The following is a 15,368-nucleotide window of genomic DNA, read 5'->3' as shown; positions in this document are numbered from 1 at the left end:
ACATGTACATGTTTCAACATGTTAAGTTAAAAGCAATACGTCCATTATTCTGAAAATGAAATAAAAAACACAAAAACTACAGACAAAAAATCTACACTATATATAAATCACATAAAAGGGGAACAAGATCACACTAGGACAGGGAAATGAAGTACAGTCTGAAGAAGTTGGTCTTCAATATTGTAAAGAGCCACACTGCTATTGTTAGCAGTTGAACCAAATTTGTTCAGCACATGAAGGAAATGGAAGGCTAATGGAACTCTGAATAGCCTAGTATCCTTTAACCAGACAGTCCTCTTTGCCAGTTAATACTGGGAAAGAAACACTGTAAACCCGGTATACCTTCATTTACATTACATTTACATTTTATCATTTAGCAGACTCTTATTGCGAGCAGCTTAAAAACAGCAAATACAGAGCACATCTAATAAAGCGACATGAAAAACAATGACACAAAAGCATCAAACCTTTGAAGTGCTGTGATGACTAGTGTGCACATACAGAAGTATGTTTGATGCCTAAATGCAATACAACATACAGTAAGATTACAACGTGTCCTGCAATGAAGCTATAATACACCCTGTTATGCTTATAGGAACTACTTTTCTGTTATAGTATATTGGGACTATTTTATGTGACAGACCACTATTACATTGCTGAGTTATTATGCTGCACATTGATACAGTGATTCTTTGAGATGCACCGATGTATTGAATGAGCGGAAAGACAGTAAAGTTACAGAAAACTTTATTCACTATCCAGTGTCGTTGTGTAAGTGTACAAACACAACACACCCTTCTGTAAAACTACTCAAATACTGTGATGTGAGTTATGCTTGGGTAGGGGAGCCAAGATGCAATCTGAATAGATGAGATTTCAGTCTGTGATGGAAGATGGCCAGAGACTCTCCCAGTCCCGCTACAGGCCTGACCGCTCTGTGAAGCTCATTCCATCACATTTACATTTCACACTTCATTACTCAGCAGAAGCTGTTATGTAGAGCAATGTGCAAGATGAATATATTTAACATTACCTTTACATTTTTTACATTCAGCAGATGCTCTCATCCAGATAAACTCCCACAAAGTACATCTCACAAAAAAGCATGAAACATTACACAAACAAGGACACCGCTATCCATCCAAGTAAGCATCAGTGCTAAACATGAGGCCAAGACCACAAATGTGCCCACGGCCTAACATGTGAGTGCAACACTACACACCAATAGGAATGTTCCACCAACATACCCTGAAGTAAAACCATTGTTCATATAGTGGATGGGATTAGATTCACATACTCCATAAAGTATGTTAATAATATCAATTTGGGATAGTGATGTGACACGTCCCCCCGTGCTGGCATCCCTCCCATAGATAATTTCCCTTGTCTTTGTACAACTGATTCATCATACATTTAGGCTGCCACTTCAGACAGAAGTACCCAATAAATGGCCTGCTCAGTTAAGAGGTGGGTGAACATAGAAGCATATCCCCTTTCCAATTTTTTTCTGGAATTTTAAACCTGAGATGAGAAACTGAACATTAACTTCACTGTGTTGACCTACTCTACACAACATAATGTTTTGTATAAAGTTCTGCCACATTGGCTTCTACCCAATGGGGTACGGTGACATTCTACTCCAGTTGTGTGACGCCACGGAGACGCCACTCACCACGTGAAAGATGACGTTTATCAGATCTGATGACGTTCACCACATTGTACCCACTTGAAGAATGTTATGACACGTTAGCAGCTTAGCAAATTAAGCAGTTGGCTAGCTTTGCCGTTAGGCGTCTGATTAAACTCTTGGGAAGAGTACTACCGTGACTTTTACGGATGCGTTTAGTTAGCTACCACGGGATTCATTCAGTTAGCTGCTGTAGCTGTCATTGTAATTAAAACAAATTAACTACAGTTAGCAGCTGGAAGTTACCGCGAATTAGGCAGTTACTGTAAGTAATTTGTAGCTGTTGGTATCAAAGATATCTTGCGTTCATCAAGTTGGAAGTACCTAGCTAATGTATTTATTAGCTAGCCAACCCCCTCCTTAGATAAAATGTCCTACTAACTTATGTAACCTTTCAGGTGGTGTATTAGGTAGTTAGCTAGTTAGCGAAAATGTAACTTTTCTTAAGATGTAAGACACGAACGTCGCTTAGCTAGCAGGCTGTGTAGCTATACAGTTAACAATTTGTATACGTGAATCTAAATTTAAATGTACGGGAATGCGCTAGCTGGCAAATAACCGACTTGTCTGTAAGGTTGCTTGTATCGGGTATTGTGAGTGGCTACGTTGGCTGTTTTAAATAGATTAGACAGATCGTCTCATCCAGAAACGTGGAGTTGTATTAACAAACTAGCTACAAAAATATACATATAGCAAATTATAGCTTCGGTTGACTATGCACTAACTAGTTTCTTGTGTTTAAGGTTGTACATTGTTATATATGTTGTTGTTTATGCTAACTGCTTACTTTTGCTAAATAGGTTCCGTGTGCCAAAGCAGAATCATTCCGGAAATGCTGGAGCTACTCTGGACAAGCAAAACACAGTCCATTATGTTAGCTAACAAGGCTAGTTAACTAACTGACATCATGAAGCGCACGGGAAGGTAAGCGGTTTCTCTATGAATGCATCATAACTAGCAAGGTGCGTAGGAAAAAAAAAGTTAACTAACGTTAACTGTCCAACATTGTATTGAAAGCAGACGGTTAGCAAGCTAACGTTCGCAAGCCACTAGCTATGAGCCGGCAAACTGGGTAGCGGTGCAATTGCGTTCATATGCAAAGGTTCTCATGAAATCCACCATACCCGATCAAAGATAACTACGTTACTCTCTCTTGGTTTTCACTCAGCCGTCACGCCTCAAATTTAACTCCACAGGCTGCAGCACAGCGTTTTAGCGAGCAACATGTTTGCATCGATGGCCGTGGAGAGCCATTGGTTTCTGGTCTTTGTTCCAGCTCAGGTCGACTAAAGATGAGGCATTCTGCCACAAGTGCAGAAATGGGTTTAACTACCGTTATCCGGAGACCGCTTTCTAATGTGTATTTCTGAAAGAATGTAATCTCACGGCAGCATCTCTTGAGTTGTTGTAAACACAGGATCATTCAGGAATGCATAAACATCTCCAAAAGAAATTACATGTAGGCCTATCTTTACATCCCGTCTTCATCACAGTGCAATGGGCAAAACCAATTTTCATAACTTTCTGGCAAAACGGGACAAAACATGCCTCTTTGTTAACTGTTCGTGTAAAGAAAGGTTGTCTTATGATGAAATGTTTTTCTTTTTGATCCCCAAAATGAATGACAATTATCCTAATCCCGTTTTTGCTTTCCATGATTAACGTATGAGTTTTAGGTGTCTAATGTAGATTTACAGTACATTTTCTTCATGTTCCATTTTAATTACAGCAAAGAGATTGGGCTACATTAAAGCATTTTACTTGCATCAAAGAGATTTTTCCTATTCACTGAATTAGTTCATAGAGTCCTCAAAAGTAGCAGTCTGTAATGGATGCAATCAAGTAAAAAATAATCAAATGGTGACCCTTATTTCAATCAAGATGTTTGTTAATCATGCAAAGCTACCTAACTAGTAGAACAGGTTCAGAATAGCCATCAAGCACGTGTCTCCCATATTTGTAGCTCCCTAGTCATCACTGCACATTTGACTGTCTTAGACAGGGCTGCCTACCGTAACATGAGTAATAACCCTCCCCAACACAAATAAGTGCTGTGCTCTTCTGAAAAGAACCTCAGGCTCCACAATTGAAAGCTATTGGGGAAAATGCCACCATCAGCTACATGCACAGAGCACATACATTGTGAGGAGGGCACAGAGGTTTAATTGCAGTTACTGCAGTCGATTGGGAAGATTGTGCGCAAATGTGGCTGGCTGAAATTATGTAACGTGCTGCTTGGCTCATTTTGGCCTTAATCTTACTGTCTACCGTTGGCCTGGTCAAGAGGATTGACCCTTGTTCATAATTTAAACATTTTTAAGGATCATAATTAAAATTTCAGTGTAGGTAGTCGCTGGAATGAAAATCATTCCAAAAATAAAAATATATGTATGTCTATTTAACATAAAGTTGTTTTGGAGGAAGACAGGAGCTACAAAACATGTTCCTCTTACAATGCTAAAAAACGAATTTTGGAACAATTGGTTATAATTGAGGCCGTGGAGAAGAGCACGCAGCGTGGAGATGTTGGGTCTCTTTAAGCCGTTACAGGCCCTGTCAGTAAGCTGATACAGAATCAGGAGACTCGTTGGCAAGGCAGGGGTTGCCGACCTCAGGCTCTCCTTTGCCAGCACACAGAGCATCGCCAGTATGTAATGCCTCTGCCGTCGCCACTTCCAAAGAGAGACACACTATACATTGTACTGGTATGTACGACGAATAGTTAATACAACATATACAAACACTGGTTTTGGGTCTGTGGAGTTTGTATTTTTGTGCTTTGCATAGATTTTTCTCTGCTGTGCCTGGTATACTTTTTAATTGTTTGCTCACTGAAGTAAGGCATTTTTCCTCTTCATTTCAGCATAAATTTATCTGCTTTCCCAAACCCAGTCAGTTGTTTGTTGTGCTGAGACTTTGCTAATATTTTCAGAAAAGGCAGTTACTCATGAAACTATTAAATGGTGCAGATTCATCACATTGTGTTTACTTTATTTAACTTAATTATAAAGTAGCTCTGCGTATTTTAATTGGTCAGCATAATGTAAGTGCAAGCTGTAATTGCAGTGTTTGAAAGAAAACATTGTAAATATGCCATACTTTAACAGTCAAATGTAATCTTTCAGTCTGTGTGGACAGGTGCAGTGGATTTCCATTGTATACCTCAAACTTGCTATATAATTAGCTAGTGGTTGCTTTACTCTCTGCTTTTTTAGATAAAAAACAGATCACACATTTTTGTGAGTTAAGGTGAATACATTGGCATTATCTTTTGTTTTGTGAGATTAATTTGCAACTGCAATGTGTAAAACAACATAACCTTTGGTAACTCGTTTGTTCTTAATTTGTACTTTCATGACAAAGAGAATCGGGAAATTTGTCGAATCTCGAGTTTGCTGGTCAGAGCTTGTATCATCGCAGAATTTAAGGGAAGTTTTAGTTGTATGTCACACTATAAGTTTCAGTTTCATATATTTTATTATCCTTTTAATCCCCCAAGTGTAGGGGGTGTAAGTCCAGTGCACTGTCTTTTAAAGTGTCAATTACTGCATGTTTATCAATCTCAAAGTACTGTGAATGCATTAGGGACTGTGTAATTCTTCAGGAGGAGGTTTAGAGTGATCATAACTGAAAAGTTGCTCCTCTTGATTGGTGGATTACTGCTGTGGGCTTGGCCACCTGTCAGGTCCCAGTCATTATATGTGGTTGCTGGAGGAGAGGAACACTGAGTACAGTGTGCCACCTGCACTACCTCTCCCTCTCCCTCTCTATCTCTCTCTGTCTGACCTCTGCAGATTGGAGCAGACTGACTCCGGCTCACAGCTCCCCTGAGAGAGGACGGACAAGGACAAGGAAAAGAAGACTGAACCCCTTTTCCCTACAAGGGGGTCGAAAAGATTTGCAAAGCATCAGAAAATTTTACCCCAGTTATATTTTCTCTGAGCAAGGATGGCCCGGCAGATTCTGCTGCTCTCTGTAATGTCCCTGTGGGCTTTATGTGGTGCGACTCACGTGAAGGCCGACCACTACAGACTCGAATTCCCCGGCATGGACAATGTGCTGCCTATAGTGGCCCGGCCCGCCAATGCCAGCCGCATCTTCTACGCGGTCATGTTCGATGCCGGCAGCACCGGCACTCGCATCCACGTCTACACCTTCATCCAGAAGGAGCAGGGTGAGTCGTCCCAGAATGCAGTGGGGCTGAGGTAACCCGGATAAGCCTGTGCTGTGAGGTGATGCAGAGACCCCTACATAGGACAGAGGAGTTGTTGTTGTGGTGGGTGGTTGGTGAATTGTATTTTTTGGTAATATGATGAGGTTTGTGTTCATGTTCTTTTGTGTTCAGTGTTTTTTTGTGTTCTGGTGATGGTGCCTAAGCATCGTCCCAGCCTGTGTTCAGTGACAGACTATACCGCAAGGCAATTTTTCAAAATGATAATCCAGCCCACATCTGCTCCTTGGCAAATAAGATCTGACACATTTCAAACGGAGCAGTCTAATCATTCAGGACTTTCTGCTGAAGCATATCAGTTTTGCTTGCAGAACTCAGCTCAGCAGAACTATGAACTATGAAAAAAGATTTAATAATTTCAGTCATCGTCATCAAAAAACAACTTGATGGATGGGCCTCCATCTCACTTTCATTAAATTCTGCTTGCTGTCAGATATGGTGTCACTCTTGGTGAGTAACTTCCTTTTGACCAGCATGTGTGCTTCCAGACAGGGGTTGATGTAAATACTTATTACGCATTGGTGTCACGTCTGTGGATAATTGGTGAAGATCCCTTTGTTGTATTGGTGAGACAATTTAGCAGAGATGCAGTCAGCATGTAAACTACTTTATTTCTCACCTCCTAAGTCCCTGTTCTTGAAGCTGAGCTATGGGGAAGGAGCTGAGTGTCAGGTTTTTGAATGTTTTGCATGGTGCTCCCAGTCCAGTGATACTAGCTGATACTCCAGTGATAGAGCTCAGGTCACTCTCAGCTGGGGGTTAAGCATTACCTGACTGGTCCCTGTTTCTGACTGAGAGATCTCTTTTTTTGTCCCATGTGTTTTACAGGCGAGCTGCCCATTTTGGACAATGAAATGTTCCAGTCGGTGAAACCCGGTTTGTCTGCATTTGCAGATACACCTGAAATGGTATGCTCATTAATTCCTTGTTTCGGCTGGAGCTAACTGTTAAGAGTAGGTTTTTCAAACATTTTTTTCCCCTGGTAGGTTCAGTGTTTACATAGTTGCCTTATTTATGCATATGTGTGGAATCCCAGGGTTCACATATGCAGCTCATCATTCTGCCTTATTGAGATGTTTCCATTGCACACGAAACGCTCTTAAACACGGGAGTGACTTATATAGCTAACAGTAGCATGTAATTGGTATATGATATCCATAAATACAGTGAGACATTTACTGAGGCAGTTTGTTTAAAGTACATTGCCCAAGGGTACAACAGCAGAGACCCACCTGGTGGACTGGCTACCTTTGAGTTTTGAGCCCTACTCCTTACCACTACACCACACTGCCACCCATAAAATATGTAGTTTATTGCATTTATTTAGTCTAATGTCTGCACTAAATGTAAAATGCTTGTAGTGGCTCCACTCATGCACCTTGGATCTGTGAAACAGTCGCAGGGTCTGGTCTTCAGGGCCGCGCGGTCGGCCGACTGCACAGCGGGAGATAGTAATGCGGTGTCAGAGCGCTGGCTTCCCAGCCGCGGCGTTTTGCTGACGGTGTTCTCTGTGATCTGGGGCGGGGCCAGGGAGGGGACACGGTGCGGCAGCTCCTGAAGGTGGCGAAGAGGACGGTGCCCCGCCTCGAGTGGAAGCGCACCCCTGTGGTGCTGAGGGCCACGGCCGGCCTCCGCCTGCTCCCCGAACAGAAGGCGCAGGCGCTGCTGGAACAGGTACACCACCCCGTCCTGGCAGCTGACACAGAGAGAAGCTCCCCAAAAGGAGACTGGCTCTAATGTACGGCCTCTCTCTGGCATTATACTCATAGACACAGTGTGTTAACAGTCATAACAGTTTAACAGTAACAGTCTGTGTGTTACCGGTTCAACACAGTCTCAGCATGAATGGTTTATCACGGTCTGTGTGCTGTAGTGGATCCTGCCGCTCTCATCTTGATGGACCCACACAGTACCAGCTGGATATACTGGTTAAATTTGGGTTAGATACCCTGCTCAAAGGTACAGCAGCTATGCCCCATCCTGGATTAGAAACTGCAACCTACTGCTTGCAGCTCTGCTCCTTACCTCAACCACTATAACACAGTGCCACCAGTTTTGCAGGAAAGTGTTTATCCCATCAGCACAGCAGTGTCTGTTGCCTGTGGTTTACTACATGGATCTCTGTTCATCACATGCTCATTCATGCTTTTGAGCCGTCTGTCTGTACTGTTTCTGAGTGAGTCACGGTGGTCACAGCGGTCACTGAGAACACATTGGCTGGCTAGCCGGCCAGACGTGAAGGCAGACAGACTGCTTGGACCGCTCCCTCTGAAATCATGAGGCGCATGTGGCTGGATTACCGCAATGACGCAGACATGCGGTTGAGTTTGATAAACCCATTCAAATCCATGATCCACGCATGCCCCCCTCCAGGTTCGCGAGGTGTTTGACGAATCTCCGTTCTTTGTGCCGAACAACAGCGTCAGCATAATGGACGGAACCAATGAAGGTAGAGTCGACCACTGTCTTTACCAGCCTGTTCAATTGCACATCAACTGTCCATCTTAGCACACTGACTCCTTGCCCATACACCCTACCAGAGGTGTCTGCTGTCCTCAAGTCACAGAGTGCTGATGAATCATTTCACAGCCCTAAAAGACCAAATTAATGCAGCTGCCAGTTACTTCCTGGTGAGGTAGAATGAAACACTGATTTGAATGTGGTAAAAAAAAGAAACACCTTCAGCTGTCAGAACATGATTTGAGTTGTTTTGGAAGCTGCTTTGCTGTCATACCCACAACCCAAAGTGTGTCTGGAAGCGTGTAATTATGCTCCTTTGATCCCGTCCCCTGAAGGAGGTGTCACGTTACCTCATTGTGTAATGAACCCAATTTGTCAGCATTTTCGCTGTGTGCCATTCCACACCTCTTGTTACCGCTAGACCTGTACTTACGTGTTTCAACATCCCACCCTTCACTCTAAATTTACAAGATGCTTTGAATGAGAGGCTCTAATGTAATGTAATCTGATCACCTTGTGCATGTCGTGGCAGTGATTCCTACCTCTCATTCATGCAGTGAAATTGTTGAAGTTGCAGTTTGAGAAGTTAAAGTCTAAAGGCATTTTTGTCGATGTAAAGATGTTTCCTCGGGCTGGACATTTCAACAGGTGTGATTTCATTTCTCTCTTAGGTATCTTGGCCTGGGTAACTGTGAACTTCTTGACAGGTAAATTCTCCAGTCATACTTTGGGAGTGCAGTTGTAAATGATTCTTTGATTTGGTGCTGAATCGTGTTTCAGACTATACCAAAGATTATGAGTGGTAGCTTTGAGTTTCCATCTCAGCTTGATAACCTGTGATATTGGCTAGCTACAGCAATGAAACATAACTGACATTAGTTATAGATGCCCACAAAAGCTGGGAAAAGGACTGCATTAGTCATATGTCTGTACTGTTCTGTCACACATGAGAATTGAACCGGCAACCCCCTAGTTGCAGGTCTTTAACCACAAACAAACACTGTGAGCTTGCATGTATTGTTGCAGTTTGGAGAGGTTCCTAACCCCAAAGCTCGGCATCAGAGCTCTCTGTGAAGTCGCGCTTTGTCTCCAAGCATCAGTGTATTTCATTTCAGGTCACTTGTACTCCAGTAGCAAAAACACAGTGGGCATCTTGGATTTAGGTGGAGGTTCAACCCAGATTACATTTCTCCCTAGATCCAAGGTAAATACCTCTGATACCATTAGAGCAGAGTTTACTGTATTTATATATCTGTTCATATATATTTGTGTATATGTGTGGGTGTGTGTGTATGTAAATCTCTTGTAAAATTGTTTGTCAGTTAATGAATTCTTCCTTATTATTTGGGCAAAGTGTGTCTCCCAGTTTAGTGATTTCACCCTAAACATCAGGCAGGCAGGAGTACATGTACAGCCTGTGCTACCAGGCCAAAATACTTTAACATGATAGATCACTGACCCTTGTTTTGCAGTTGTATTATTTCACAATCATGAAACATATCAAGACAGAATGATACATAGATCAGCTCCTTATGGTGGAATATGCCTGTACTCTCTTTTACAGAAAACGATTGAGGCGGCTCCGGCTGACCATGTTTCTAAGTTTGACATGTTCAACACCACTTACGAGCTGTACACCTACAGGTAGTGCCATCGTGTAGTACCATCGTCTGACTGACGCACGCCCTGCTTCACAACCATACACACGCAATCCACAGCAGAGCCCCAATGCACTAGATAATAGTGATCAGAGTGCAAGTATTCATACATTTAAAAATTATCAGTGACTCAGTCTTTTCATCCAATCATAATGCTCTGCTGTGGGGAGCGAAGTCTTTTGATTGGCTCAAACAAGTCAGCAATTGGCAGTGCATGGAATGCTCCATCCATAATGATTTTCATGAAACTCCCTCCATCACTGCTGAGTAGTATACTCTACAGGGGTCACTAGCTGGTTATATATTATGCCTACACTTAGAACACCTCATTGACAAATGCCCATATGTAACAACTGTCCTAATCTCCACCCACCCACAGTTACCTGGGAAATGGACTAAAAGCAGCCCGCCTGGCAGCACTGGGAGCCCTGGGGGCAGAAGGTAATGCAGTGAGTGCGTATGGAGCATGAGTTTGTCATGTAATCTCTGACACACAGTAGGCCCAGAGCTCTAACAAAAGCAGTTAGTTAACGGTCATTGACTCAGTGCTTGTTGCTCTCCAGCTGTACAGTTTCCCTGGGTTCCATATTTGTATATATCCATTGCATTTCTCAAGGAAACATCAAAATTTCAAGCTCCCTTTGGGTGTTCATATCACTTGAGCATATCACAGAGCATTTATAGAGCTCTAGTTGTTCTATGAATACTGCAATGCTACAATTATCCCTGGGATACGTGGGTCAGGATGAATACTACAATTGATAATTGGAAGACACCATTGAAATGCTGCTGTTTCCTTCTCCAGGACTGGAGTGGCAAGTTTTCTCGAGCTCCTGCCTGCCCAGGAAGTTCCGAGAGGACTGGTCCTTCGGAGGAGTCACGTACAAAATCAGTGGTATTGTAGACGGTGAGGGCTGCTTCCTTTCCAAATCCAAAGCTGTCTGGCTGCTTGATATGTTGGGAGTCCTCCCTTCCTCTGGTTTGTGTTTAGTTGTTTCAGTCATTGTAAAATGCTTTGTTTTGAAGGTCATATGTACCCTGCACGCACATTTCATTTAGTTTGGCATATGCATTCATTCAGGGGAACTTACAGGCAAATCCAGCAAGATACATGCATGTCTTTGGAGCATTTTGAACATAAATATCAACAAAATCGCAGTATAGAAATCCACACATCTCCTGCCAAACATAGAAATGGGTACTGGACATGGGAGTGCTTGAAGTAGTGTGCGCTTCAGTCACACCCCAGACAGCATGCTGGCCACTGGGCTGTATTTCAGATGCACCATATCCATGATTCATCAGCACAAGCAGCATCAAAAAAGTCAGACTAATTATCAGATGGAGTGTCTTGGTCTCAAATAACTACTTATCGTGAAGGATAAACGTCCGTTTGTTGAGAAATCTGTGCACAATACACATCGTTGCTGTGGTGTTTTATCAGCAGATTGATCACAGATCATCAGTGTTCCATAATGTCAGTAGCATTACCATGGAGATGTAACTTAATATAACATTTGGATTTACATCCATACCTAATGGACAGAAGGTCATGTCACATGTTGCATTTTGCTGATCAAAAAGGAGTAATAGACTCATCGGGAAGGAACTGGCTAAGTCCAGCTGGTGCAGTAGGTGTGCTGATGCTGTATTAATCCCCCACTGTCTCCCCATGGCGTCCAGGCTACACAGGGTTCAAGCCATGCTACGAGGAGATGCTGAAGGTGGTGCAGGGCATCGTGCACCAGCCAGAGGAACTGAAGGGGAGCAGCGTCTTCTACGCCTTCTCCTATTACTTCGACCGAGCCGTGGATGCCGGCCTGATTGGTGAGACTCGCAGAAGCCCCACCTCCTCCTCCGTGTGGTCAGTGAGCTTGGCCTCTAGCCCCACTCCCAGCCTCTGAGGACATCCACAGATAGAAACACACACGCAGGCAGGGCTGGCGGATAGTGTTCTGAAGCTATGACAAAATGTTAAGCTTTGGAAAGAAGCGTGATTACGTTTTGTTTTATTTTAAATGAGGTCAGCCATGTCAAAACATCCTTTCTGCCCTCCTTGTTTTGATATCTCTGGGTATTTGTATACTTTTCTGCTTCAGCCTGGAGGCTGTTTAATTTGGTATTTTTTATTCAATTTGAGATTATTACAGAATATATGGCATGTTATGTATAGTATTTCAAATGTTATACAATTGGCTTTATAATGGTGAATGTTCTACAATAAAAGGATCAAGAAGATTTTATTATTTGATAATATAGAGTATTGTCATGGCTTTTGTGTGGCTGGTACTATGGACTAAATGTTTAGTTGTAGAGTGCTTGGCTGTCACACCTGTACTGTAGTTGTACATGACAGTCATGGGAATACACTTTAAGTTTTGAGTATGTTGAGTTTGCGTGCGCTGGGCTGTAACGTTGTGAGAAAATAAAGAGAAGTATGAATGATGCGTTCATTATTGCACTTTTGCACTTTTTCACTGTGGGTTTCTGTGTTAATGGGTAGGTAATGGAAACTGTCTATACCATTATCATAGATCCCGTGGATTTAAGAGATTGTTGCACTGTAACTGCTTGCGAAGGTGTTGTGTATGCTGTATGGAGGCCTTTTGAAGTTCACACTTATTATAAGATGTGACCGAAAGTTGCCTGTGAAATCTGCCTTCCCCCAGGGAGGGTTTGAGCAGACAGGAAACATAACCCTGCTGCTCTGTGTTTATGTTTCAGATGGCACTCAAGGTGGGATGGTGGAAGTCAGGGACTTCAGGAAGAGAGCCAAAGAAGGTTAGAGCCCAAGCAGCATTAGGCCTGTATATAATTACAAAAAAATGTCCAGAGCATAGCTGCAGTCTAGACTTCTGCACTCAGGCAGTGGTTTGGCCAGTTGAGCACAATGACCTAACTTATGACCTAAGGTAAGTAGATGTTTGACAGTCTCTAGAATGACAGTTTCTAGAATAGTTTGTGATGACATCTTACGTGGAATAACAGGGCAGGGTTACCTAGAGGATCAAAATTAGCCAGTAGCCTTTCTCATTCGCCCAGGAAGTGTCCTACAGTGTACACATCTTATTGGTCATTTTCCAGTTTGAAGTGTCTACAACACACTATGAGTCAGACATCATCTAATTTTGAGGTAAATTCAAACTTCTGCAATTACAGGTGAAAGACCAGCACCCCTTCTATGTATCCTTGACATCTAGTCTAGTCTAATGCCATTAGCACACACCAAGGATACAGACACATATAGGTCCTATTAAGTTTGGATCCAGGTACCATGTTGGTAACTAAGATTGGAACAAAGGCCACAGATTAGCAAAAAAACTCTTAACACAGAAGAGTTCAGCACTTCACATGGAAGAACTCAAAGTGGGGGGGAAGCCTTTTCTTCCTCCATAGTAGCATCTAGTCAAGCAAAACACTCCATAAAACTGAAAGAATGACAGACATTATACAGGGAAGGCAAGGCAAACCAGCAAAACCATAGCAAAGGAAATGTCCTCACTGCTCTGTGCTCCAGTATACTCCAGTGTTTTTAACTTTAAGCTTGTTCTCTGTTGCAGTGTGTAATAAAATGTCCAAGTTCCGCACTGTCAGCCCCTTCCTGTGCATGGACATGACTTACATCACCTGCCTGCTGAAGGAGGGCTTCGGTTTCAAGGAGAGCACAGTCCTGCAGGTGAGGCGTTGCAGATGCACAGGGAGCAGGTCCTGAGCACTGACTCAGGATCAGCAACCTCTTTTTCCCTTGTAATGTTTCTGCTAAGCATTGTGGTTGAGTAAGCTGGTCCTGGATTGGTCCATTAGGGCCAAATATGACGCCTGTGTGGAGGAATGGTGACGCTATGTGCGATGAAAGCTAGAGAGAGAGCAGAAAGTACAGCCAAAGAAGGCAGGATGGAGAAAAAGCCATATGCCTGTGAGGAACCGGAGTTCATCCTGCCCTGTCTCCCTGTTCCCACAGCTCACCAAGAAAGTGAACAACGTGGAGACCAGCTGGGCCCTGGGCGCCACGTTCGACCACCTCCGAAACCTGAACATCCACTGAAGGCTTCGAGAGATGCCCCCCCCCCCCCCTCCCCCCTCCTGGCCCCGACTCATACACACACTCCACCCCCTGTCCTGGCCCAGCCGTGCCATGCAACCCGGCCCTTCACCCTGACCCTGGCATCCCAGGGATAATTTGAGAACACTGAGAAAAAGATGTCATAATGTGAATTTTAAGATTTTATAATTTTTTAAGTGCAACATCCCAGGTACACTGAGAATGACAGCAATAACTATAAAGATAAAAATATTAATTTCCGTCCGAAATTAATGAAGCTACCTATAAAAATGACAAGATGAAAGATAATATGTATCCCGCTTTGCAGTAAAATTTCCACAATTCAGTTATAGTGTCACTCAAACTAAAACAGAGATTAATGACTAGTGTTCACCCCAGGCACACTTGAATGGGACAAGGGCGTGGCTCTTATAGGAACTGTTGGACACAGTGAGCCCTGTCTGCACAGGCTGAGACAGTGAGCTGCAGTCCACTCCCTGTAATTGCATATCTGATAATTGCATACACCGTTTTAACGCATAATATGCACTCCTGTAAGTGCACTCTGGTAACGTACATGACATCACAGCTGTCAAAAGCGCATGCAATTATTGGGTGTTTTTTTTTTTTTTTTGCTGGAGAGTTTATATTTAACCTCACATGGGCTATTTGTCTTAAAATGTTTTCCCAGCAGGCAGTGCTGTAACCTTCAGTTCTGTTGACCTTTCATAGTAGTTAGTGTTCGATTGATGCACAAGAATGCAAGGTCTAAATCAAGGTCTGTTCAACTTGCCTTCGTTGTATTACATTTGCCTTTGTGATCACCACTGCACAGATGGCATTTAACTTTTTTCCACTCATGAACACAACACTATGTTTAAAATAGATCTAATTAATCTTTAATTGTGTGCTCTGAATTGTATAATGTAAAAGAAAGGACAATGGGCTGACCGCTGTTGTTTCTATCTCGCACATAACACTTTAATCGAGGATGACACAGCTAAGACGGTCTCTCACCTTGCTGTGGTCTGAGTTGTACATATTCATCATAATTACTGGGTGTGATTAAGGGATTTGTGTTTACTGTAACAGCTCAGGGTTGTAGACAGCACTGAGGCAGCTATAGCTGCCCTCACTGAAAGTGCCTTACACTCACTTCATTAAGACAGCTTGTATATTTAAACCCACTACTTGGTGCTGATGGAAACTGTTTTCTGAATTTCAGCGCGTTCTGTGTTTTTAGTAACTGTCTCATTTGGAAAGAAGGAAACTGTTTGCTTTCTGTTTTGA

At 42.8% G+C, this 15,368-nt stretch overlaps 1 protein-coding gene across 1 annotated transcript; it reads left to right on the top strand.

The window, feature by feature from the left end:
* Positions 1-1,756: 1,756 nt before the first annotated feature.
* LOC118791993 (ectonucleoside triphosphate diphosphohydrolase 5-like) lies at positions 1,757-14,104 on the top strand. Its single transcript, XM_036549619.1, has 15 exons — positions 1,757-1,952; positions 2,488-2,611; positions 5,482-5,861; positions 6,747-6,826; positions 7,449-7,592; positions 8,292-8,367; positions 9,050-9,085; positions 9,494-9,582; positions 9,943-10,022; positions 10,416-10,477; positions 10,842-10,943; positions 11,720-11,863; positions 12,761-12,817; positions 13,597-13,712; positions 13,998-14,104. Exons 3-15 carry the CDS (start codon positions 5,636-5,638, stop codon positions 14,079-14,081), a joined length of 1,296 nt encoding a protein of 431 aa, XP_036405512.1. The 5' UTR covers positions 1,757-1,952; positions 2,488-2,611; positions 5,482-5,635; the 3' UTR covers positions 14,082-14,104.
* Positions 14,105-15,368: the final 1,264 nt, after the last annotated feature.

The sequence above is a fragment of the Megalops cyprinoides genome, chromosome 17, assembly GCF_013368585.1.
Source record: "Megalops cyprinoides isolate fMegCyp1 chromosome 17, fMegCyp1.pri, whole genome shotgun sequence".
In the NCBI taxonomy this organism is placed as follows: Eukaryota; Metazoa; Chordata; class Actinopteri; order Elopiformes; family Megalopidae; genus Megalops; species Megalops cyprinoides.
The sequence above is the reverse complement of the archived record's forward strand: the minus strand, read 5'-3'. Positions and strand labels throughout refer to the sequence as shown.

What these genes read in the sequence shown, in the direction of transcription:
- LOC118791993 (XM_036549619.1), top strand. Translation starts at nt 5,636, where the DNA reads ATGGCCCGGCAGATTCTGCTGCTCTCTGTAATGTCCCTGTGGGCTTTA. An exon ending in CGCAGGCGCTGCTGGAACAG is followed by an intron (nt 7,593 to 8,291) that starts GTACACCACCCC and finishes GCCCCCCTCCAG; the next exon opens with GTTCGCGAGGTGTTTGACGA. An exon ending in CGTGGATGCCGGCCTGATTG is followed by an intron (nt 11,864 to 12,760) that starts GTGAGACTCGCA and finishes TTTATGTTTCAG; the next exon opens with ATGGCACTCAAGGTGGGATG.